We start from the raw sequence: 24,996 nt of genomic DNA on the forward strand, positions 1-24,996 counted from the left end.
TGGGGATGGGGGCACAGAGGAGCTGCTGCTCCTCCAGTTTCCCCGCCCACTGCTGTGCCCCCTCCCCTTCCTCGAAGCCAGCAGAGGAGTCTCTGGGACTCGGCTCCACCATCCCCAGTTGAAACCCTTCTTCAAGAAACCCCAGGGCCCTCAGCAAGTTTGGGTCCTACCTGAGAGAGAATTTTAGGCAGAACCTAGACAAACCTTTTACATTTTAATAGTTATGCATTTATTTTAATGTGGACTGGAAAAATATAACCAGCACATCAAAGCTGTGATTTCACAGATATGATTGCTTAGGATGAGACTAATGGGGATATTAAAACATAGTGGGTTAGTTTATGGAAAAACATTATGCACATCATGGTACGGGTGGTACACAGGCACTTCCATGTGTGGGGGTGACCAGACTTGGGACTGCTGGCCTACAGGCCACCCACTCCCATCTCAGACTCCATACTCCTCATACTGGGAACTGCTGGCCTAACAGGGGTGGCTGCCAGGTGTTAGAAGCATGATCATTCATTCATTCCTTCATTCATTCAACAGTATCAGTTGAGAACCCACCGTGTATCAGACTCTTAGCCACTGGGGATGTATCAGTGAGGAAGACAGATAAGGTTCTTGGTCAGACAACTGCACCTATAAAATATATATGAATATAGTTGTGATGAGAGTTAAGAAGCAGGGATGTTGTTTAGCCTGAAGAAGAACACTCACTCCTGGAGCAGTGACGGTACCCAGTAGTGAGCTCCCCATCACAGAAGGTATGCCAGCTGGACCTGACCAGATATAAGCTGGGGATGTTACAGAGGGGATTCCTGCCCTCTTTCCCAGTGGAGCAAAGACTGATGAAGTGGGCAGAGAAGCTAGAACACAGTGGGTGGTTAATAAAAATGTGTCACACAGCAGTTTAGTGGTGGTACTGGGACCAGTGCCTAGGTGGGAGGAGCTGCCAACTCCAAGGATGCCTGGTTCCACCCAGGGAACATGGCAGGGGTGAGCCCTTCACTGCTCCCTGTGTTGAGGGGTTGGGAAAGTGACTCCTTTGTCATTTCAGTTCCCAGTTAAAGTACCAGAGGTGGGGTGGAGAAATGAGTTTTTATCCACCCTCCGCCCTGCATCTACCTGCAGGGTGGCTTGGCAGGTCCCTGCCCCTCTCTGAGCCTCTCTCCCCACCTGAACAATGCCAAGTTCTCCTAAGCTCTCAGTGTCTAGAAGTCCTCCGTCTGTATAATCCCAAGAATATCCTTTTCCTCCAATCAACAGGTGAGGATGGAGCTGATGGTGGAATGGGATTCCATCCTGTGTGTCTGTGCTTAGCTCTCAGTGGCCTTCTGGGCTCGGAACCAAGCCACCAGCCAGTGCTCACTGGGGGCTTTCTTTGTGCCTGCCACTTCCCCCACCTCCTCGCAGCCAGCCCTCGCATGCCCTGTGAGGAAGGTGCTCCTGTTTTACAGAGGAGGACACTGAGGCTGAGGGGGTGTGACGTGACTTGCCTGAGGACACACAGATGTTGGATGGCAAAGCCAGGCCTCAGCCCAGCTTGTGGGGCTGCAGAGCTGGGGTTCCTAACCCGCTCATCTGTCCTCTCCTAGCTGCCAAGCCGGCTGGGTGTGTGGGCAGGTGCTTTGTTCCGCAGCGGTGCCCTGGATTCCTCAGATTCTCTCAGGGCCCGTGACGCCAAATGCTGAGAAGGCCTGAGTCTGGCTGAAAGAGCATGGGGCAGGGAGACTAGGCTCCTGGGTCCAAGGCCAGCCCTGTCAGCGAGGAGCAGTGGGACCGGGAGCACACGAGGGCCCTGGGCACAGCCTGGGTGTTTTTCAAGGGGCTGCTGTTTTCATCTAAGCCTGAGTCCGGAGTGAGTGTGTTCGGGTGTTTGCTTGTGTGTGGTTTGAGGAGCTGGGGCGAGGTGAGAAGGCGCCTGGGTGGTCCTTTATCTGACCGGCCTGAGGAGCCAGGCTGGCGCCCTCTGCCTTTGCTTGGACACCAGCCTCCCCCGCTCCCTCCATGCTGCTGCCCTTGGGACGTGAGGCATAGAGGCTCTGAGAGCATCTGGAAGGTTAGAGCTGGAGCCGGCAGGGGCCCTTGCTCAAAGCCATCAATTAGGGGGCTGGCAGTGCCCATCTGTGGCAACTGCTCTGCCTGCCCCCTCCCTTGGGATCTCTCTCTCTCTCCTCAGGTTTGTCTCTCTCTTTCTTTCGATCTCTATCTCTGTCTTTCAGTCTCTCTCCATCTTTCTTTGTCTTTTTCCCTGAGTCTGCTGTATCTGTGTCCCTCCCTCTTCTCATCTCTCCCACCTTGGTCCTCCCTTTCTCTCTGTCTCTCTGTGCGCACATGCACACACACACATTCCTCTCTTGAGATGACATCTCAGGACTACATGTACACATATTCTGTGTATCGTGATGACACCTAGACAGAGCAGGCACCAAAGAAATGTCAGCTGAATGAATGAAGCAGGTAAAGGAATGGATGACCACGTGGGGAAGCTACAAGGGACACTGGCTCTTGTCTAGACTAATGGTTCCTAATTTTGGGGGTGGGGGTCACAATTCTCTTGAGAATCTGATGAAAACTGGATTGTTTCTTCAGAAAAATGCCACATGGTTTTGTTGTTGCAGAGAGTTTATCGAGGCCCCCAAAGCCTGCCTGTGGTCCATGGGGGAAGCAGCCTTCATTTCATTGGGGAGATAACTGAGATGCAGAGAGAAGGCAGGGCTGTCCCCAGGACACAGGGCCAGTGTGCAGCAAAGCCAGGCTCTGGAGTCCTTCCCCTCCCTGCAGTGCTCTCATGCAACGTGGGTGGCTTCTGATGGAAGCTTCATTCACTTTCCCTGGCAAGTCCTTGGTGAGTGTCTTCAGGGGGTGGCGGCTGGGAGAGATAATGGAGAACAGTCAACCAGAGATGAGAACCCAGGAAATGGCACAGGCAGGTGAGCCATCAGAGGGGGATCTCTGAGGGTTCCCAGGGAGAATGGTTGCTGGTGCAGTCAGGGAAGACTTCCTGGGGGAAGTGGGCTCCTTCTTCACCTGTATCCAGGGACTGCCAGGGCTGAGAGGAAACTCTGGAGGCCAGTAGGGAGCCTTGCCCGACTGCCTGGGTCTGACGGGCTTCTTTTGGAGAGTCGTGTGTGCGTATCGGGAAAAGCAGGCTGCAGCTGGAGCTGCTAAGAACAGGCTGGGGAACCTGGGCTTGACCCCCAGGGCAGCAGCAGCCCTGGGAGGTTTCTGAGTGGGGAAGGCACAGGGCATGGCTGGCATTTGGGTGGGGATGGCCCTTTGATTTGAAGTAGGGCTCAAATAGGACTTGGAGGCTGGAGGGGCTCACAGAGGAGGGGAGGCTGTTCTCCTGGGAAGGGACTGAGTGTGTGGGTTTATAGGATGCTGGGGCTGGCCGAAGTGTCCAGGGAATGATGGAAATATGGGCTTGGAAGGTTCTGGGTGTCTGTGTGTGTGTGTGTCTGTGTAAGTACACTGGCTTCCTTTCTTGTGTTTGAGCACACAAGCTCCTTCCTCCTTAGAACCTTTTCCTGAGCGATCTTCTCCCCTTGGCAGGTTCTCTTTCTCCCTCTCCTGCCTTCTGGTTCTCTCTGCTTTATTTACTCCTCAGAGGGGCCCACGACCTCCTGTCCGAGCCTCCTGATCACCCCAGCAGGCATGCCAGGCACCCATCAACACGCTCATCTTGCCTAGGAGGAAACTGGGGCTTAGAGAGGTGCCGTGGGTCGGGGGCCCCACACCTAGTTTAGAGCAAGGGAGCAGAACCCAAACTCGGTGTTCCTTCAGCCTGGCATGTTAAGGGTATCTCTTGGGGTTGGGAGGGGTCTTGACTAACCTCCCCCCTTTCTCAGAAACCTCAGGCGTGGTTCCAGGCTGAGGAGGGGGAAGGCAAGAGCAGACGGCAGGGTGTCTGTTTTGCTTTGTGAGGTTTAAAAAAATCATTTCCGACCTCAGAGGCGGCAGCAATTATGGCTGGCTCGCTGGGGAGCTGTTTGCCGCCTGTCATCGGCCCCAGGAAAGGGTCCCTAATGGAGGCCTGGCGGCCAGAGTACATGGTAGTCGAAAATAGTGCTCAAAACAAAGCCACACTAATGGTCTCAGGCAGGCAGAGAGGGAGGGGGAGGGCAGGCTGGCTGACAGCTGATGGGAGGGCCTCTCAGGTAGGGGCCCTGAGATTCACCAGCTGGTCTCTTTATGTCCCCCAGAGACCCCAGCAGTGGTCCCTAACTCCAGCTAGATGCTGGGTGCCCCCAGCCCCATTCCAGCTCTGCTACTTTCTGTTAAATCCCCTCCCAGGCAGAGGGAGCAGTGAATGCAAAGGCCCTGGGGCAGGGCAGAGCCCCTTGAGCTAAGAATTGTTTGGTTCTAGAATAGTCCTTGTGTTTGAAAAGGCTAGTCTTCGAGGTGAGGAAAATGGAAGTGGGAGCCTTGGGGAAGCAGGAGCTCAAGGAACACCTCCCTCAGAGAGGCAGTGCGAATAGCAGCCTGATCATCGCATCATCATTCTCTGCAGAGCTCACTATGGGCCAGACACTGACACCTATGTATGAACCCATTGAGTCCCCACAGTGCCCATTTTACAGATGAGGAAACTGAGGCTCAGAGATTTGTCCACCATGAAGTATAGTTGGGATTCAAATCCAGGTCAGCCTGACTCCAGAGCCCATGTGTTTACTGCTGCAATCCTGGATTTCCCAAACACAACTGGGCGGGAGTGGAAGGGGCTAGGGTGGGGGCAGGAACCAGATCCCGAGTGGGGCTGGGTTTGCCCTAGGCCAAGCCTGGTGGGGAGGGAGTGGGGCAGCATGGCCACCCTGCTCTCTGCCTTGCCTGCTGGGCACCCCCAGAACCTCTGCTCTGGAGCATCCCTGGGGGCTGCCTCAGTTTCTCCCCTCCTGTTGGTCTCTGCAAATGACTTTCAGGTGCCCTCGTCTCTGCCTCTCCTCTCTGCTCTGTTCTGCATGGCCCTTGGCCCTCCCTCGCTTCAGCCTTGGTGCCTCCCAACATATCACTTTTCTTTCCGCTTCTCAGTGGATCTGGGGATGCTCCTTTCTGGGGTTCTGGGGCAACTGCTCATCCTTATGGCTGATGCAGTCTCCCTGTGCTTCCTCCATTCACCCCCTCTCTGCCTCTGGCAGGCAGCAGGGATAGATATGTGCCTGGGTCTTGAGATTACTCTTGAACTCAAATCCTGGCCCCCATGCAACCTCTTTGAGCCTCACTAGCCATCGGTGCGATGGGCTCACCCCACTGGCTTTGCAGTGGTACCTGCACAGACATCAGGATGCCTGTTCCTTCTCCTATCCCTGGCTCCCTGACCCTGTCCCTGGCTCCCTGCACATTCCCACATTTGCCTTTCTCCCTCCCAAACCCTTTCATCCCCTGTGGCCCAGATGTGTGGGAAGAGGAGGCGGGAATTCCACTGGGGAAACCTGCTCAACTCCCACAATTGTGCAAATGCCAGAATATTTTCACTCTCCTTACATCTCCCTAGATTTGTAATTCCACTGCTGTCTCCTTCAATATGTGCTATGGCCTTGGGAGGCACCCTGCCCCCAGCTGCAGGTGCCAGCACTGGCCATCCCGCTCTGTAGGCGCTGCCTGGCGGCCGACCTGGGCAAGTCCCCGCCCTCTCTGTGCCTTAATTTCCTCATCTATAAGAAGAGGAGGATGGTAGTAGCTACTTCCCAGGTTGTATTGGGGATTCAGTGAGATACTGTATTAAAGAAACACCTCTATAAAAAGGAACAAAATCTGATATATTTTACAATAAGGATGAACCTCAAAAACATGCTAAATGATAAAGGCTAGTCTCCAAAGACCACGTATTTTATTATTCCATTTACGTGAAATATCCAGAATAGGCAAATCCATAGAGACAGAACGGAGATTGGTGGTTGCCAGGGGCTGGGGGAACGGGGAGTGACTGCTTAATGAGTACGGAGCTTCCTTTTGGGGTGATGAAAATGTTGTGGGACTAGACAGAGGTGGTGGTGGCACAACACTGTGAATGCACTAAACGCCACCGACTCGTACACTTTAAAATGGTTTTTATGTTGTGAATTTCACTTCAATTACAGCTAACTAAATAAAAAGGAAACATCTTTATAAGCACATACCTGGTGTCAGGCAGTCACTTTATAAAAGTTAATGCCTTTAATCCTCACCATCGCCTGATGAGGTGATCGTTGTTATTAGCCCCACTTTACAGATGGAGGTACAGCATCTCCAGGTGCTTAGCACATAGTGCTCAAAAATGTTAGCTACTTCAGTTGTTATTAGGTGGGCAGTCAGCGTGGGCTGGGCGGGGACCCCACCTGGGTGAATGTGCTTGTGCGTCTCTAAAACTCAGCAGCGAGTCGGTGTTGAGGCCCGACTGTCCTGAACACTGAAACAGGCTCTTCACTTGCATTCGTTCATTTAATCCTCAAAATAAGCCTTTAAACAATGAACCAAAGCCCAGAGAAGTGAAGCAACTTACACAGCTAGTCTGGGTGGAGCCACAATTCCCATCCTCACCTGCAGGTCCTGGGCTTCACTCTCCCCCCGGCCCCTCTCTTTCCTCTCTGTCCCCTTTCCCTTTTGCTGACACAGCAATACGGTGATGCCCAGACATGAGGAACCGGAGGCTGCAGAGATGAGGATGGTGGCCCTTGACGAGGAGTTCACCCCATGCAGGAGAGTAAACAGCTTCCCACCAAGGGCAACTTATCTTTGATGTCTCCTATTTCATTCAAAATTCATGAATTCTGTATTCTGTGCCATAATATATTTATGCTTGTTTTAATACAAAAATAATGTTCTTTCCCCATTTGTGGGGAGGAAAACCAATGCCTCTGAAAGTCGCTTCCCTGGTTTGAGCAGCACAGCCCAGAAGGGAGCCCTCCCTTCATTTCTTTGGTCATTCATTCCACGAGCACCCATTCGGGCAGGGCATTAGTCCTCCCTCCATACACAGGGAATCTTCCAGTGAATCAGACAGGATGCTGCCCCATAGAGATGAGTGGCAGGGAAGGCTTCCAGGTCTATGGGCCAGAGCAGGCAAGGTCTTGGAGGTGCCAACTCAAGATGAATTTTGGGACAGAGCCAGTGGCCAAGGGAGCTAGATCCAGTGACGGTGGTGTAGGTGGCTGCCCACCAGTGTCCACATGTCAGCTGGACCTGCATCCCAAGCCCTTCTGATCAAGAAGAAAGTCTCTGCTTGGTGCTGCTCTGAATTTAACACCTAACTCTTGCCAAATCTCCCCTGTTAACGAGAGGAAATGGAGACTGAGTTTCTTAGCCTTCAGTAAGCAACCTTCCCTGGCTAGAATTTACGAACGCTGTTTGGTTTTCATAGTGTTTATTTTTACAGTTACCCTCTCTTTATGGCCAGTGATGCTGATTTTCCATTTATGGCAGTAATAAAAGTTCCCTTTTAAACTGAATTTATTTAAGTAAAAAGGGAAAGATGCTTTGAAAATAAATATGAAGTAAATAATAGTGCAGGTGGTACAGGATTCCTGCAGAAATGGTAAAGGTGGTCCCCAAAAGGTTGGACTTGGGAAACTCTCTAAAATGTCCCTTCCTGTCCTGAGCACCCCCGACTGTGCAAACCTCACTCAGTGGTTAAGTCCCATCATGTCCCCTCCTCCTAGAAGCCCTCCCTGACTCCCCAGGCAGACGAGAGCCTGCCTTTTCCTCTCCAAGCACGTGTCTCTCCGTCTGGAGCTTCTGCATATAGTTGTGCCCTGCACATCTCTGGGGCCACGATGATTCATGGCTGTACAAATGGTGCACACCCTGAACTGTACATGCTGATCCACGCTCAGTCCCGGCTGTGGTCCAAACAACAGTCACTGGTCTCTGTGTCTGTCACTCCCGCAGTGTGTGGGCCCCTTGAGGGCCAGGGCTTGGCCCAAGCATCTTGAGAAGCCCAGCACAGGCCCAGGTCCAGGCCCAGGGTAGCTGGACCATGAAAGTTGATCTCTTTCATTCCTTCTGCAAGGAGCATTTGAACCCTTACCGCATGCCCAGGACATCATCTTCCTAATAAAACATACTGCGGTTCCTTAAGCTTTTGTACAAAATGCATTCCTCTTCACTTCTTTCGCAGGGCAGACACTCTGCTCCCATCCTGGTGGGGAGGAAAGGGCCCCCTCTCTCCGCCAGACTTCTCAGTTCCTGGAGGCTTTTCCATCCCACTTATTTAGATTTTATTTGACATCTTCTGATTTCAGGAGCTCGGTGTGAGCTGGGGCTTCCTCGCCAACACTGTCTGCGGCCCCTTCCCCTGTTCCACCTCCTAGCTGGGAGTTCAGGTGGCCGCAGACCCTGTGTCACATACCCTTTCAGCCCCAGCACCCTGCTGAGCTGGGCACAGAGCAGGCTTTCTGGAAATGGCCCGCAGAGAGTCACACTTTCTAGAGCTGAGTGGGGGAGAGGGAGCTTAGGGAGGACTCAGGTTTTGATTGGGAAATTCTGCAGTCAGTCCCGGGATTGAAATCTTTGCCTTTTCATGCTTTGTGCCCTCAGGCGCTAAGCCCGGGTACCTCCCTCTGAAATGGGCTGACAGTAAACAGCACCACCTCATCTAGTCTCTGGGAGGATGAAGTGGGGTCCTGTGTATAGTGCCTGCCACCCAGGATGGTGTCCTTCCTTTAACCCTGGGGCAGGGGACTGGCCCTGGTGGTCCCCAGGTTGTCTGAGCCTGTTTCCCCACCTGTAATAAGGGGACAGTGACCCTGGGAACAGGCACATCAACTTTCTGGCTCCTCGTGGGCCTCCAGTCAGAAAGATGACCCCACAGGGTTGGTGGCGCTGGTCCATGGGCCTCAAGGGTGGAGGAGCTGCCAGGGAAGCAGGCATTGTAGGCCCCTCTTCAGTGCCCTGTTCATTCTTGGTCACATTTCACATGACAACTCTCTGGGTCATCTTGGGGAGCCTCCAGCTTGCCTGTCAGTTTGCTAGGCAGCCCTTTGGCTGGGCCCAGTGGGCCCCGCTGGGCTTGGGTGCCGGTGGTTATGAGGGCCAGAGGGAGGGAGGGTGGGGAGAGGGCCGGTCTGCTGGGGCCCAACTCAGGACCTCCCTGATTGCCTGTGTCCATATGTCTACTTTCGTGGGTGCAGTCCCCCCAAAACACTAATCTGGCCTATCAGAGGTGCCCAGTAAATGTTGCATGAATGAATGACGGGACAAATTAATGAATGAATGATAGGCTATATCTCTTGTTTTTTTCTTACTATTTCTAACTTAAGTCCTTTAGGTTTTGTCTTTCTCACTTTGTTTGTTCATTCATTCATTCATTCAGCACGTGCCTAACAGCATGTCCTGCATGCCTACTCCACACTGGACAATGCAGGAGCCCTGCCCTTGGGGAGCTGCCAGGTTGGGAGGTACACAGGGAGACCTCAATACCTGTCATCTAACATGCTCCGGTGGGGCAGTGAGAGGAGGACTCGGAGACCACTGGGGCGCCAAGGAGGGCTTCTACCCTAGTCCAGGGAGGGAGAGCATCTCCAGGGAGAGGGCCACCTGTGACCCGGAACCGTGCGCAGCCTGTGTCCCAAGGGACACACACGTATGTGGCCGAGAGGGGCAGGAGGGGCTGCAGTTGGGGTTCAGGCGGGGCCAGAGCTTCAGGCTTTGGATGCCCGGCCTGGGAGCCTGACTTTGACCGTGAGGGCTGGAAGCTTCCCAGTAGGGCATCCCAAGCATGGGGGTTCCTGGAGCTCCCTGGTGGCCCTGAGCAGGGAGGATGGGATCCTTTCTCTGCCTTCCACCAGAGCCGCTGTGTGTGTCTTGTGTAATAACTGCAGTGTTCATTGAACACCTACTATGTGCCTGGCATTGTTCTAGCTGCCAGGATGCAGCAGTAAACAAAACTGACCAAAATCTCCTCCCTTTGAGGGGCTTACACTCTGGCCTGGAAGATGGGCAATAAATGTGAGAAATAAATGAGAATATAATATATTAGTAAGTGGTAGTAAGTGGTAAGGAACAGTGTGAGATAGAGGAGGGCAGGGAAGACACAGGAGGTGACATTTGAGCAAAAACTGGAAACAGGCGAGGAGCCCTGTGGATGTGGGGGCAGGGGGAGCATTCCAGGCACAAGTCTAGGGAAATTTTTGTTGCAGGAAAACTGCTGCTGCAGGTCTGCAAAGCCAAGGGAGGTGGTGGTGTTGTTTGAAATTGTGGTAAAATATGTATCGTGTAAAATTTACCATTTTAACTGTTTTTAAGTGTACAGTTTGGTGGCATTGAAAATATTCAGGTTGCTATGCAGCCATCTCCATGACCCACTTCCAGGAATGTTTCATCATTCCAGAGTGAAACTCTGTACCTATTAAACAAGCTCCCCCTTCAACCTGGCAACCACCATTCTGCTTTCTGTCTCTATGAGTGTGACTACCCTAGGAACCTTATAAAGGTGGAATCCTACAGTATTTGTCCTTTTGTGCCTGGCTTATTTCACTGAGTATTGTGTCCTCAGGGTTCATCCATGTTGGAGCGTGTGTCAGAATTTCCTTCCTTTTTTAAGGCTGAATAATACTCCATTGTATGGATGGACCACATTTTTGTCTATCCATACATTATTGGCGGTTTTGAGCAGGCAGTGACATGGTATGTCCTGGTGAGAGGTGACCAAGGGGCCCTCAGGGCCATGCTGGTTCTCTCTGCTCTGCCCTCTGTGTATCTGTCTAGCTCCAGCTCTGCCTTGGTTCCCCTGACTGGGAGCTGCTCTTGCTACTAGTCCCCAGGGGGAGGGAATACTGCTCTCACTCTGGCAAAGACTGGTGGGTGGGCTAGGGTCCAATCCCTATAGGCTTCCTGGAAGAGGAAGCCTTTCTCAAACCAGAAACTTGAAGATTGGAAGGGCAGGGAGGGCTGTGCAGAGGGAGAAAGTAGATTTCAGGCTGGACCAGAAGGTCTGGGATGGGGAACCTGAGCTCAGAGATTGAGGGAGGTGTGGGCTGGGCTGGGGCTTCCTTGGTCCACAAGCCCCCCAGAACCTGCATGAATCCTGCTGGCTTGGTGCGGGGAGGGGGTGGTGGAGGGACTGTTGGGAACAAATGAGGAAGGAGAGGAGGCACATGACTGATGGATAGGAGCTCTCGTGGTCCAGGTGTCCATGAAATACAGATGTTGCATACACTGCATAATCTGATGAGGCTACAAGGAAGCATCTTTAAAAATCTTTCTGGAGATGGCAAAATTTCGAGCTAGAAGGTGAGAAGGGAGTGCTGTTTGTTGAGCACCTACTGTGTGTCGGGCATAAGGCATATGTTGTCTTGTGTAAACTTCCCCTCTGTCTTCTCATTCTCTCCTTTTTCAGCTAAAGAAGCTGAGGTTCAGAGAGGTGAAGGGGCTTTTCCAGGTCACACAGCTAGGGACTAGAGGAAGTAGGATTAAATCCAGGCCTGAGGCCAAGCCCTCGGTGTTTATGATGAACCAGGGCCTGAAAGGTTAGGAAGGAATTCAGGGTCCTGCTCTTGAAGGGCTGACAAGATCTTCCAGGTCATCCCCTGCCTTTCCCAGATGCCAGACTCAGTGACTCGGGCCAGGGCCATGAGCTGTTTCCTGCAGATGACCCCCTGATAACCAGGCCTGGGGTTAATTAAGACATCGCTCCCCCTATTAAAAGCAGATGGGAAGAAGATGGTGCATTCAATCAAGCCCCTTTCTCCTTCTCCTGCAGAATCCTGATTTGGACACCGGTTTTAATTGTCTTCCCAGCGAGCCCAGCTCTGCTTGGACCCTGGGGCTGGAGAACACAATTGCCTCCTTCTCAAAAATCTAAAATTACACCAGCCTCCCTGGGGACCGGTTGTGAGGCATTACCTGAACAGGGAGGGCAGGCCCAGGGGTGGGAAGAAGTCCAGGAGGAGAGGCAGATTTTAATGTCCCAAACTCAGCAGGGAGGCTCAGTGAGGGTGGGGTCTGAGTGGCTGGAGGGAAGGAGGTGGGGATGGAGGACTGGGAAGAGGGGCTGCGGGAGCATGGTCTAGAAGTTTCGGGCTCCTGCTCCTGAGTCCTCTAGAGCAGAGTTCAAAAGTAACCACTTACTCACTCTGTGGCCTTGGGCAAGTCACTTAACCTCTCTGAGCCTCAGCTTCCCCATCTGAAAAATGAGCTTGATCATGATCACACCTACCCCAGCTCATCCAGGCTGGAGCATGAGAAAATGTATGTACAGAGCTTGGCAGAATGCCTGGCAGGTGCTCCGTATTTATTTCTTAAGAGACCATAATCATCGTCATCAAAATGATGTGGGGCACCTTCCAGTTTCTGGTGCTGATGCTGCGTCTTCATCACAGAATTAGGAGAGGGGGCAAGAACCTCTTGGCAATTAGAGCTGCCCACTTGCAGTGGCAGCAGGAGGAACTGAGCTCCCCATCTCTGGAGTGTGTGAGTGGGATGCAGAAATGTGGAGCCTGGTGGCTGAACTTTGCTTCATTAATTTAGATCAAATTTTGATGGGGGCTGTTGGTCCCCTGGGTCTCGGTCACACCTGCTGGTTACACCTAGGTTCGCCTCCCTTGATGGCCTCGGGCTGGGTGAAATGCCTCCTCTGTACCTGCTCAGGCATTGGCACTCAGAATAAAACAAACTCCTCACCCTTTTCCACAGAAGAGGTCCTCTCTTGGACCTTACAGGGCAAAGCTGACCATTTTGGACTATTCCTTATTAAGAAAGAGCCCTACCACCAAAAAGAGTTTGAATTCTCTGGGAAGATCATGGCTTTGGGAGTCAGGCCATGGGTTCGAATCCAAGCTCTGCCGTGTGGCTGTGGATTTGGAAGGGCTCCTGCCCTATCCTGGGCCTGCTGCCCGCTCTGAGCAATGGGGACACGCGAGGAGGTGGGGGGCTGAGGCTGGCACAGTCACCACTTGCTATGACGCCCACCGTCCATGGCAGCTGGGCACTGGGAATGTGGCTAGCCTAAATTGAGATGTGTTGTAATCATGTAAAATACATGCTGGATTTCCACGACTTAGTGCAAAAAAGAATGTAAAATCTCTCATGAATAATTTTTATACATGTTGAAATAACTTTTTAATATCTTGAGTTAAATAAAATAAGTGATTAAAATTAATTTCACCTGTTAAAAACTTTTTTGTTCCTTTTTTAAATATGCCTACAGGAAAAGAAAAATTCCGTATGTGCCGCCTTGCGTGTGTGGCTTGTGTTCTGTGTCTGTTGGACGGTGCCCCCTAGGTGACCCGTTACTGGGCTTCGGGTTGGGGGAGAGGTGACTGTGTGGTGAGGTTCTCCCTCAGGCTATAGAAGGGGTGGGGAGAGGGCCTGGGGCCTGACCTTTCTGGCCCCTGGCTGCTGAGTAGCCCCTGGCCAGATACTGCACTCTCTGAACCTCTCTGCATCAGTGAGAAGAGCTGGTGGGCCAGGGTCAGGGTTTTCAGTCATTTGGTGCTTGTGGGGAGGGGCACCTTTGGGCAGGGGGAGGCTGAGTGAGGGTGGATGGAGACTGGCCCCTCCCCGGGTCACCTTGATGGGGCCCCACCCAAAGACAGCCCATCTCTGCCCTTCCTTCCACCCACGAGACCCACACACCCATCCTCTTGTTAGACAGATGTGCTCCCCTCCACCCAGTCTCTGGGGGGAGAGGCGCTGTGGCCGAGTCACACAGGCCCTGGTTCCAGCGCTGGCCCTGCCCTTCCCAGCTCAGTGATCCTGGGATGTACAAGCCCCCCCAGGTAGTTCTGGACCCCTTTATCCATCTTCATGAGGGAAAATGGTAGGTACTTTCTGATCCGCGTGGATCAGGCAGTGGCACCTGGAGGAAGTCAGCTGTGTCCCACGGTTTCTGGGTCAGGAGGGTCACACAGCTGGTTACCTCGGATCCAGTAGGAGGCTCACCACTCTCCTCTTTCCCCCATTTGCAAAGGGTGCTGGGTGGGCAGGGGCCTGGATCAAAGCAGAATCCAGCTGTCCCAGGGCCAGGGGCCAATGGGCCCCTGATCTCTGATCCCTTCCCAGCCCGCTCCTGGTGGCTCAGGTCCTCGATGGCCCCCTTCAGTCCTACTTGAGTTGGCAGGTTGGCATCAGGGAAGGCATGGAGGGCTGGGCCTGGACTCTCGGAGCGGGGCCCTCTTGGCTCTGGGCCTGTGCCACCACTGACCAGTCATGTCTGTCCATTCATTTATTCCAAAAGCATTGATTGAGCACTTACTATGTGCCAAACAGTGTTCTAGGGGCTGGGGCTATATCTATAGACAACACAAGCACCCCTGCTGCTTCCTGGAAGGGAGAGCAGACCGTAAACATACATGAAATAAGTACATTTGCCGTGCTGTCCGATACAGTAGCTGTTACCTACAGGTTGCTGTTTCCATTGATGTTTAAATCAATTAAAATGAAGTAAGACTTAAAATTCGGTTCCTCATTCACACTAGCCATATTTCAGGTGCTCGGTGTGGCTGGAGGCTACTGTATTAGTTCAGATATGGAACATTTTCCTCTTTGCAGAAAGTTCTAGTGGACAGCACTCATAGTATGTTGGAAGGGAAGAGGGATTTGAAGCAGTGGGTTGGGGCCAGAGATGCAGTTTTAAATGAGATGGTCAGAGTAGGCCTCACCGAGGAGGTGGCATTTGAGCAGAGTCCTGAAGCAGGGGATGGAGGGAGCCATGTGGGAATCTGGCGAAAGAGTTTTCTAGGCAGAGGGAACAGCAGGTGCAAATGTCCTGAGGTAGGACCTCAGCTGGAATGTCCAAGGAACAACAAGGAGGCCATTGTGTTAGGAATGGAATAAGCCAAGGGAAAAGTAGAAGCTGACACCACAGGGACTGGCCTGAACATGGAGGGCCTCGTCAGCCATTGTGAAGGCTTTAGTTTTTTATTCTTAGGGTGAGGACGCCATGGAATTCTTGGGGGAAGAAGAAACAGGGATTGATTTGTGTTTTGCCAAATTGCCTCTGGCAGCTGTGTTGAAAATAAATTGTTGGTGGCGGCAAGGAGGCCAGTGAGGAGGCTACTCCACTGTTACGGGTGAGGGATGGTGGTGGCTGCCCAGGTCAGGCATGGAAGTCGGGGGAAGGAGCCAGATTTGGGAGCTGTCCTGGAGGGAGGACCCATGGGGTTCCCCAGAGACCAAATGAGGGTAGAAGAGAATCAGGGAGACAAGGGCGAACGTACAATTTTGGGCCCGGACACCTGGAAGGCGAAGGTGGGAGGGCAGGTACCTTCTCCAGGAGCCCGTTGTGTCGGTAAGGACAGTCCCAGCTCTCAGATGAGCACACACCATCCCTGGCACCTGGCACGTGTTCAGTAACCCAAACAACATCCATCCTAATTAAACGGGCTCTGTTATGCAACAGCGACCAGTCCCTCCAAACCTCAGAGAACGTGGGCAGCCCTGAACCCATGACCTTGGAGACCAGGGACATACAGATGTTCTTTAAGTCCAGAAACTCGTGCTGGAGTCAGGCTCCACCAGGAGACCCTCTGTGTACAGCAGAAGATGTGGGAGCTTGTTGGTCCCTCGGGATCATAGGAAGTGGGTAGAGGCAGGTGATCCCAGAGCAGGACCCCTGCCCTCAGTCAGACCTCATCTTCCTTCTGCCCTGAACTGAGTAGGGCCAGGGGGGACCACTGGGGCTGCGAGATGGGCATGTCTGCTCGCTGGATTGCGGTGCCTTGCAGGCTGCAGTGAGGACACGGGATGGGGGGACCGACAGAGGCAACATTCCCTGGGTGACCTGCTCGTTGCCAGGCATCTTTCCAGGGCGAGATAATCTCTCCTGAGAAGAGGAAAGAATTCTAATTATGTCTCAGGACAGTATTTGTTTGGAGAGACAGGCCATATGGTGGGGAACAGTGCTGGGACGCATAGAGTGGGGATTTGTTTTCTCATTTATCTGGTAGTGTGGGGGGCGGGGGGGGGTGGGTAGGCACCTGCTGGATCCAGGAAACTGCCAGCTCGAGGATTTGGAAGGGGGGCCAGGCTCTGCTGTGGGGACGGGAGGCACGTGTAGCTCCCACCACACCCTGGGGCCCCTGAGAGAATGGGGAGTGTACCACCCATTGGGGGCACCTACTAGGTGTAGCCACAGGATGCTCTGGTCCCTGCCCTCACGCAGCTGTGACAGGCAGTGCATGCAGTAAACAGATGCATGACCATGACCATGACCTGGGCAGGTTGGGGGTTGAGGGGATGCTTACCCTGGTGGTCAGAGAGGACCTCTCGGAGGGGGTCAAGTGTGAACTGAGCTTTGAGTGACTTGTCAGCCAAAGAGGGACCAAGGCAAAGCCATTCTAGGCCTTGGGAACAGGAGGGGCAAAAGTCAGGTAGGAAAGTGAGAAATGTTCACAGGACAGCATGGAGACCGGGGGAGGTGGGCGGGGACTGACCCCCAACCAGGCGCTGTGGGGGAGTCAGGGGAGGGTTCTGATCAGGAAGTGGCCAGGTCTGATTTGGTTTTACAAGACGATGCTGAATGCTGTGCACTGGGGGTGGGAATAACCCAGGGTGGGGGCAGCTGGAGAAATCTGGAAGAACTGATGAGGATGGCATCTTCCTCCCCAGCCTCCTGGCTAACACCTTCCAACCAAGCCCTCCTCTGCTCCATCACCCCATTCTCGAGAACCCTGTGGCACCCACAGGCTCCAGGATGGGTCCCGGACCTACTCTTTTATCCCCGTGTTTTGCCAGCTGCTGCCACACACCCCTCTGCCCAGCCTTACAGAGCTTTTCCAGGTGCCCCACCTGAAGCCAGGCCATCCCACCTACAGGCCTGGCTGCTCCCGCGCTCCCCCCTCTCTGCCACCCACCAGCCCCAGCCCGCTGGCCCTGCCACTTCCTGAGCCCTGGCCCTCCCCCGGTTTCTCCGCACAGCCCTGTTCACAGAGACGCCCCACGACATGACGGCGCGGACGGGCGAGGACGTGGAGATGGCCTGCTCCTTCCGTGGCAGCGGCTCCCCCTCCTACTCGCTGGAGATCCAGTGGTGGTACGTGCGGAGCCACAGGGACTGGACGGACAAGCAGGCGTGGGCCTCAAACCAGGTACCGCCCCTGGGGAGACTTCCTGAGTTGGGCTGGGAGACTCCCCCTCCCTGGGTAGGGGTGTGTCTGCCCCCCATCTCCTCCGAGGGGTGCGGGCTCCAGCTGCATTTATCCTCTGCAGCACCCAGCTGTCTCCCTCCCGTCTTCCTGAAAAAGAGCCTGTTTTGAGGGGCAGAAGGCAGAGCTGGGCTGAGCATTTGGGGTGGGTGCAGCATGAAAGGCCCTCCAAAGGGACAGAGTACCCCCCTTCTTGTACAGGTGGGGAAACTTGAGGCAAGAGGGACGGAATCTGGCTCCAGGTTATGAGGCAAGGTGGGTCTGGTGGCTCGCCGTCTCCAGGCCACCTGGGCAGTTGTTTTGCAAAAAGGGCCTTGCAAATGTGGGGAAGCGCTGTTGCCAAGTTCCATCATGTGCTCGCGTGCAGTCATGCCCTTCCACAAACGTGCAGACACACAAGGCACCCCAATCACAGCACAAGCATTCGCCTCTGCACAGGTGCATGCTCACACACCCCCCCCATGGGGGCAGACGCTATCGGTGTCCCCATCCACATGCCAGGCAAGCACCATCCCCTGCTACCAGCCCCACTGCCAGTAGCCAACCTTCAGAACGCTGCCTGAAGGTCTTCTCTGGACAACAGAGCCTGCTGGCCAGCAGGGTAGGCTGGAGGAGTGCTCCACCAATGACTGGCAGGAGTTGGAGGATAAATACCCCTGCTCCCTCACCCCTCAGCTGGGAGAAGTGAAGAGCGTTCTACACTCTTTCCCTGAGGTGCCTGGCAGGAGTAAGTTCCCGCTGCCCGTGGTGGCAACTGGCTTGATGACATCACCGACTTCCTTCCCTCTTTTGTCTCACTCACTCCCTCCCCTTCTCACGTTCCCAGGATCACCGCCCAGATAAACCACTTGCACTTGAATCTTTGTCTCAAGGTCTGCTTCTGGGGGAACCCAAACTAAGATTCTCATTGTTACACTTGTGTATACACAAATATTGTGCAAACACATACATAACTGCCCACCTGTTCACATATGAACACATACGTGACACACCCTCACACACAGGCACACTCACGTGTTCTTGGCGTGTTCCATGAAGTGGCCTCTAACATATTCACAAGTATGTATTAAACTCATCTAGCTCCCTGGGGTGTCAACTCCCAGCATGCTGGCTTAGAGGACCCCAGTAGTCAGAAAGCCCTTAGGCAAAGAGTTGAAAGCACTTGTAGCGGGAAGCCTCGGGGGTCGGCTTGCAGGGAATGGCATGTGGGCAGGGCTCCGACAGCATGTGCTGCAAACACACCTGAAAACACAACACACTGACAGACAGAGAGACGCAAGCCAAATCACATTTTTGCCTGTTTGCACACACCCACCCCAAAACAGATCTCCAGATACCCTGCATAGCTGAATTCGGAGCATGTCCACAGTCAGTTTTACAAACACCTCCTTTATCTTCCTTTGCTCTGACTCACCCCATCCCCCGTGCAGACACAGAGCTGAGGGAGCCCCATCTCCATGGTCCCCAGAGCGTCACCCGCCATCGCGAGGAACTTAGCTGTTGCCCGTATCCCCACCCTGTGATGCTAACGCCTTGTCTCTGCTTTCTCCACCCTCCCCTCCCAACAGCTAAAAGCATCTCAGCAGGAAGACGCAGGGAAGGACGCCACCAAAATAAGTGTGAGTTCTGATAATGGCTTCTCATACGAGCTCTAATGGAGGACACAGCTGTAATTTGAAAAAAAAAAAACAAAAAACAAAAAACAAAATTGGTCCAGTTCAGCAGGGAGCTTGGGCAAGAAGATGGAGGAGAAGGAAAAAGGAAGGAAAAAAAAATGTCCCTGCTCTGGTTTTTAAAAGCTGGAGATTTTTCAAGTTCATTGAATGACAGGCACAAACAAATGACAGGGGGAGAGAAGACACATTCTCTCCTGTCGGGGCCAAGGCTGTGTGCATCCCTGACGCTTCGTGTCTGTCTCAGCAGCATTTTTTATTTGGGGAACCAACAGGGTCTAATGAGACTGAGCCGGCTTTTTTTGGCCCGTCACAAATGACTGCTGCGGCATCTCATGGTCACTTGGGTCACCCGGCTCCGGCATGAGGTGGGACAGGGGAATTGCAGCCGCCAGAGGACTTCAGGACTGGCCATGTCTCCTAATGCATGGACTCATTTTATTGTTGCCACATCGCTAGAAGGAAGGGCAAGCGTTGGCCTATTTTACAGGTAGAGCCACTGAGGCTTAGAGGGGGCAAAGCCTTGCTGGAGGCCGCGACTTGGCTGAGCTGCCTCAAGCTTTCTGTCTCCAGGCTACGTGGGAGTCCGGTGAGGTGGGGCACCCAGGGGACTCAGGGAGGGACAGTTTTTGTAGAGGAGGGAACCCACAGCAGGGCCTGGAAGAGGCAGGCAGGAGAAAGGAGGTGAAAGGGATTGAGTAGAGGGGACCGGCCTGGTGACACCTGCAGCCATGGGACCAGGCTGGCTTTGTGGGTGGGGTATATGGTCATTCTGGCAGGAGGCTAGAAATCCACCAGTCACATGCTCAGAAAATGCAGATGCCCGCAGGGGTATGTGTAGGAATGACCTCCGAATTCACTCTTTTCTGCTGCTCCTTCCAAAGCTCTTCAGGGACCGTGGGGGAGCTCAGGACCCCAGGGCCAGTTAGACACAGATGCACAGAGCAGCGCCCAAAGCAGAAGGCACTGTGTGAAGAGGGGGCACCGGGAGGCATGAGGTGTCATGCAGAGCGGAGGAAGGGAGGCTGGGGTTGGGGAGGGAGGATCCCACAGAGGCTCAGCCAGAGGTGGGCAGATGACAGAACAAGGGCCTTCAAAGCATCATCTGTGCCATCTGCCCCAGGCCTTTCTGAGTTGGGGGTCTGGGAATTTGAACCATTTCCAGTGCAGGGCAGCTGCTGATCCCCCCACCCCGTTCCCTTGGCCCCTAACTCTCATCCTCTGCCAAAGGCGCATCCATGCGTAAATCCTGTTTCTTGCCCAAACACCCACTGGTTAAGCCGGGACGGGCAGAGATCTGGGTGTATATTAATATACCCCCTTCATAGCAACTCTCTCACCGATGATTTTGTTTGGGGTTTAAGGAGCATCTCAGGCAAAGGAGAGAATAATCTAATTGACTTAAAGGATTAGAATTCGAGGCTGCTGGGCCCCACGTGAGGGGAATGCAAAGATGCTAATTAGTTAAATAAAATAAAAGTGCTCCGTGTGATTGTGCAGTCACCCCCCCACGCCCAGCCCCCGCGATTCCTGCACCAGATGGAGCTCTGGGGGTCTGGTTAGGAGACTCACAGACAGGCAGAGACCCGGCTCCTCATGCAGACAGTGTCACACACGTGACGCCTTAAGTACACGGAAGTGCAGCCAGCAGACCTGTAAGCAGGGCACAGCCCACGTCCTGCAGCCTAGGAGAAGGCGTGAACTTTTCCCCGTGGCTTTCGAGGTTCTGTGTGACTCTCTCTGCTCCCGCTCCGGGCTGTCTCATTTTGCCTGACCTGGCTCCCCTTCTCCTCCCGACCCTGGCTGCCTCCTGTCTTCCATTCCTTCCCACCTCCTGGCGTTCACACAGGCCAGTCCCTCTGCCCAGAAAACCGTTCCTCCCTCTTTCAGAGCTCAGCTCAGCAAGCCTCCCTTGACCCTGTGACTCAGCCGGCGCCCCTTACTTTTCCCTGTTGGCTGCATTTCTGTCTGCACATCCATGCATGAGAGCATGTTTCATGCCGGTCTTCCCTGGAGACAGTGGGGCTGGGGCTGTGCCTGCCTGATTGACTGTTAGATTTCCAAGAGCCTGGCACAGTGCCTGGCAAGTAGTCAGTGCCCAATAAATATTTATCAAAAGACTGTCACACACACAAACACACCGAGGCCAATGGTGGTGTAAACCCAGACACAGATTTTGATACACAGACATGCAGACATGCCAACATGATGTGCATCGTGCCTGTACGTGTATGTGTACAGGGCATGTGAAGCCATAAGGGGCTTGTGGGAGCCAAACTGTGCAGTCTACCATCTGGGCAGCATCAGCACTGGTGGGGAGGTCTCAGGTTTTGGGGTGGAAGTACAGTCAGTTTCCAGGAGCTTGGTGAGGGCAGGGCTCTGTGATGGGCTCCGTGACCTCTTGGGGCCACCGTGGTAGCCCTGGGAAGGTTCAGAGCAGCCATGCTGAGTGCGGGGCAAGCTTGTGAGGATGCAGGGGGGCCAGTACTGAACATCCCAGGAGCTGGGTCCTGGTCCAGCTCTGCCACCTCCCTGCACCTCTCACCCCCTTCCCCCTCACTGCTGTCTAATGAATATATGAAAACACTTTGGAAACTGTGAAGTCCTCTGGATTTGGCCGCGTGAATGACAGTGGTTACTAGAGTGGAAATTAAACATTAATTTGCAAATCACATGACTCCTATTCCCAGCTTGGGGTGGGGATGGTGGCTGCAGCAGGGAAGGGAGGTCCAGGCTCTCTGCAGGAAATGGGAGAGGGAATGAAAAGAGCTCAGAATCTCACAGGGAGATCGTTTATGTGGGAGGACAGGCATCTGTGATAATAATAATAATAAAATAATAAAGTAGCTCACATTTGTTGAGTGCCTGCCATATGTCAGGAGCCACAATGAGTACTTTGCATGAATTATCTCACTTACCTGGGGGCCTGGGGAAGGGCCCCTTGGCCTTAGACACATCTCCCTTGGGAGCTTGTATATGATGAGGATTCCACATCAGGGCCTCATTCCTGTGGCTCAGGCAAATTCTGCTTATGGGCATTTTCCAGTTCTGGAAGTTTTTCTTTTGACCTAACTGAAGTTTTCTATTTTAGAATTTAGATGAATTTCCCCTTAGCCAGTGTTGCAAGTAGAGATGCTCCCCGACTTCCTAATTTTAAAATAAAGTGAAATTCTCCACACACACACCTTCTTTCCCAGGGGGCTCACCTGCCTTCATTGCCATTAGTCCCTCCTTTGGTCTAACCAGAGTTGTTTGTGCTGTAGATTCAGTTCATGTAACCTGTTTCAGTCCAAAACAGCCTTAGGCAGACCGGGTCCACATACACGTGTAGTCCAGTGGTCTGGCCCGCTCATCCTAACCCCTGCCTCCTCTCCAGCCAAGCCCTAAAAGCCAGGTACAGCCAAAGAGGCCTCAGGACTTGTGTTGCAGCCCGCATCCCCAAATCTCCACAAACAGTGAAAAGGCAACAGCATTTGTCAGATTGATCAAATGGTCCTGTAGGTCAAGCCCCTTCCTGCCCCACCTGGCTGCCCCATGAGTATGGTGCGCATATAGATACCACGTGTTTTCTGGGGATGAGGGGGTTGAGGCTGCGACCATGAGAGCAAGCAGCACATGAGGCCTGCATCCTTCATGAAGGATTAACAGGCCAACTGGTGGGTCATGGTGTACTGTGGTTTTATTTTTTTGCAGTGGATGTTTCTGTATTTTCTTGAAATTCCTGCAGTGATCTGCAGTATATATAGGGCCTGGAATTCTGAAGTCTGAAAGGGAGGTAAGACTCCCGTGGAGTCAAAATCACTCCATGCCTCTTGGAAATTCTCTGAGACATCCACAGAGCAGCCAGCCTTTGGCTGCGGCCTTGGAGATGACTCTGTGAAGGCCTTGGACGTACACACCCAGTCCCTGCTCTCAGGGTGCTCCCAGGGGGATGAACGTTAACCCAATAATCACACATGATAAAGAGGAAAATTACATCTGTGACCCTCCCTCAAAATGAGGAGAGCGGCTGGTAACAGAGGACCTGAGCTCGTCTGGGGGCTCTGGAGGAGGTGCTGTTTGAAGTGAGCACTCGAGTGTAGAGCGGCTGTGACTAGGAGTAGGGGGAACTTCTCTGGGTGTGTGTGTTGGAGGGACTGCTGGAGGCTGGTGTGGCCGAGGGGAAGGCGGGGATGAGACCCCAAAGTTTCCCCCCATGGCCATTGCAGGGAGCCATCAAAGGAAGGGTTCTAGGTTGGGGGTATTTTGAAAAGATCTGTCTGGCCACCCTGTGAGAATGAATTAGAAGGGGCCAGAGTGGCCCTGGGGAGACCCGGCAGGAGGCTGTGGTGCTGACCCAGATTCGAGAAGTGGGGACATTGCTCTGGCCAGTGCAGGGAGGTGTGGATTCTGGGGAGAAGGGGAGGGGCCCAGTGACGTGTAGAGAGCAGATGAGTGGGACTCAGAGATGGATTGTGCCAGAGTGTGGAAGGAGCGATGGGGATGACGACTTGGGAGGGTCTGGCTGGAGTGGGTGAGGCCTCGTGGGGCTCAGATTTGGGGAGACTCTGAGTTGGGTTCTGGACATGCCAAGGGGCCAGTGAGCTGGCTGGGTGTTGCTGATGGAGGCACCAGTACAGTGGAGCTCAGAGCAAGCCTCGGCCTGGGGTGCGGACCATCTGAGCCCTGTTCCCCACCCAGCACCTTCCTGGGGCCACCATATCCCTCTTGGGGTGAGGCCACGTGCACAAAAGATTTGGCACCATGGACGCAAATCAGCACCACTCACTCTTCCTGGCATGACTCAGGAGAGAGATCCCAGCCTGCCCACCCGATGGTCTGTGGGCCCCTGCCGTGTCCAGAAAGGCCTGGGCCGTGGGCAAGCAGGGAGGAGGCTGAGCTTGGTCGTGGTGTGGACTGGCCTTGTCTCTTTCAGCGTAATTAGGTGCTTAATTGCACTGCTAAGGCCTGTCGATGCCTGTGCCGAGGTGATTATGATTTACAGCCAGGCCTCTGCGTGGGGGTCTCTTCACCTCATAGCCTCTCCGGTCGTGCTGGAGGGCCGGGCTGCAGGATTTTTCTGCCCAGTTTGTGAGTGATGAAATCCAACAGGCTGCTCCGCCACCCCCAAGAAGCTGGGGTAGGATGATGCTTCTGAAGAAGGGCTGGGGTCCCCCCAGACATGGAGGGCAGGGGGCCTAGGGGATGATTAGGGAGGGGGTGGAAGGACAGATCTGTGGTTTACTGGTCCTGGGAGGCCCCCCCAGAGATGTGGTTAAGTAAGGCCTGGTCTCTGTCACCAGCTGGGTGGCCTTGGGCAAATCACTTCACCTCTCTGAGCCTCATTTCCTGACCTATACAATGGGTGTCCTAGCAGGGCCTACATCCCGGGGTTATGGTGAGGTTTAAATAAGGTGTAGGACGCTTTAGCATGCCTTCTCACCGCGATCACCTGCTCCGTAAACACTAGCTACCAGCACGACTGTTACCCTTGTTACTATTTTTATTATTTGCCCTCTCCGGATGGTGCTTAAAGGCACAGACCCCCGGGGCTGGGAGGGAGCAGGGTCTTCTGTGTGTTCTCTCCCTTCCTCCTGTTGGAGGACGGCTCCAGGCCTGGGTTCTCCGTTAGACCTGGAGCCCATGCAGGCTTTGCTGGGATCCCCACTCAGAATGGACACTCACTAAATGTTCCTTGAGTGAGTGGATGGATCTAGCCCACGGAGTCCGAGCCCAGGGTGCTGGTGACTTGTCAGGTCAGAACCCAGCCTCCCAGCCTCCCAGCCCTGCCTGCCGGGCTCCCAGCCGCCCTCCTCTCTGGGTGGGGAAGGTCAGAGGGGCCACAGGGTGGGAGGGAGAGAGCGGCTGGAGGTGTCAGCCTCTGGTCTGGGGCTGGGAGGAGGTGGGCTGAGGGGTGGGCCGTGCTTGGTGCTCCCTCCCCAGCGCTGCTCCCAGCGCTTCGCATTATTACTCCATTAGCGCCTTGTAGGGTTGACAAATGAAGGATAATTAATATCCGTGAGGGAAACAGATGTTGAGGTAATTTGCTCCCTGCTGCGCATTTGCAACAGCATCTCCTAACTCGCCTGAGAGCGTGGTGGGGCTGCAGGACCTCTCCGTGCCCTTGGTCAGAGGTGGTGGAACCATTAGGGCTGGTGGCCTCCAGCTAGGCCCAGCCCCAGTACTGGGGAGGGGGTGTCCCACACCCACCAGGGCAGCTGGAAGAGTGTCCCACTGCTTGCTGTTGGGAAGTTCTGCCTCTGTCCCACCTCCCGCCCCCT

General features: G+C 53.8%; 1 protein-coding gene across 2 annotated transcripts in view; it reads left to right on the top strand.

Annotated features, from left to right (window-relative positions):
• VSTM2L (V-set and transmembrane domain containing 2 like) overlaps positions 1 to 24,996 on the top strand; it is a 35,861-nt gene that overhangs the window by 6,391 nt on the left and 4,474 nt on the right. Inside the window, exons 2-3 of one of the 2 annotated variants that reach the window (XM_074347260.1) lie at positions 16,837 to 17,006; positions 18,632 to 18,682. In XM_074347260.1, coding sequence (XP_074203361.1) covers positions 16,837 to 17,006; positions 18,632 to 18,682 — 221 coding nt within the window. The remainder of the gene's footprint in view (positions 1 to 16,836; positions 17,007 to 18,631; positions 18,683 to 24,996) is intronic. The other variant, XM_074347261.1, reaches the window with a different exon arrangement.

This window comes from Camelus bactrianus, chromosome 19, assembly GCF_048773025.1.
Source record: "Camelus bactrianus isolate YW-2024 breed Bactrian camel chromosome 19, ASM4877302v1, whole genome shotgun sequence".
NCBI lineage: Eukaryota > Metazoa > Chordata > Mammalia > Artiodactyla > Camelidae > Camelus > Camelus bactrianus.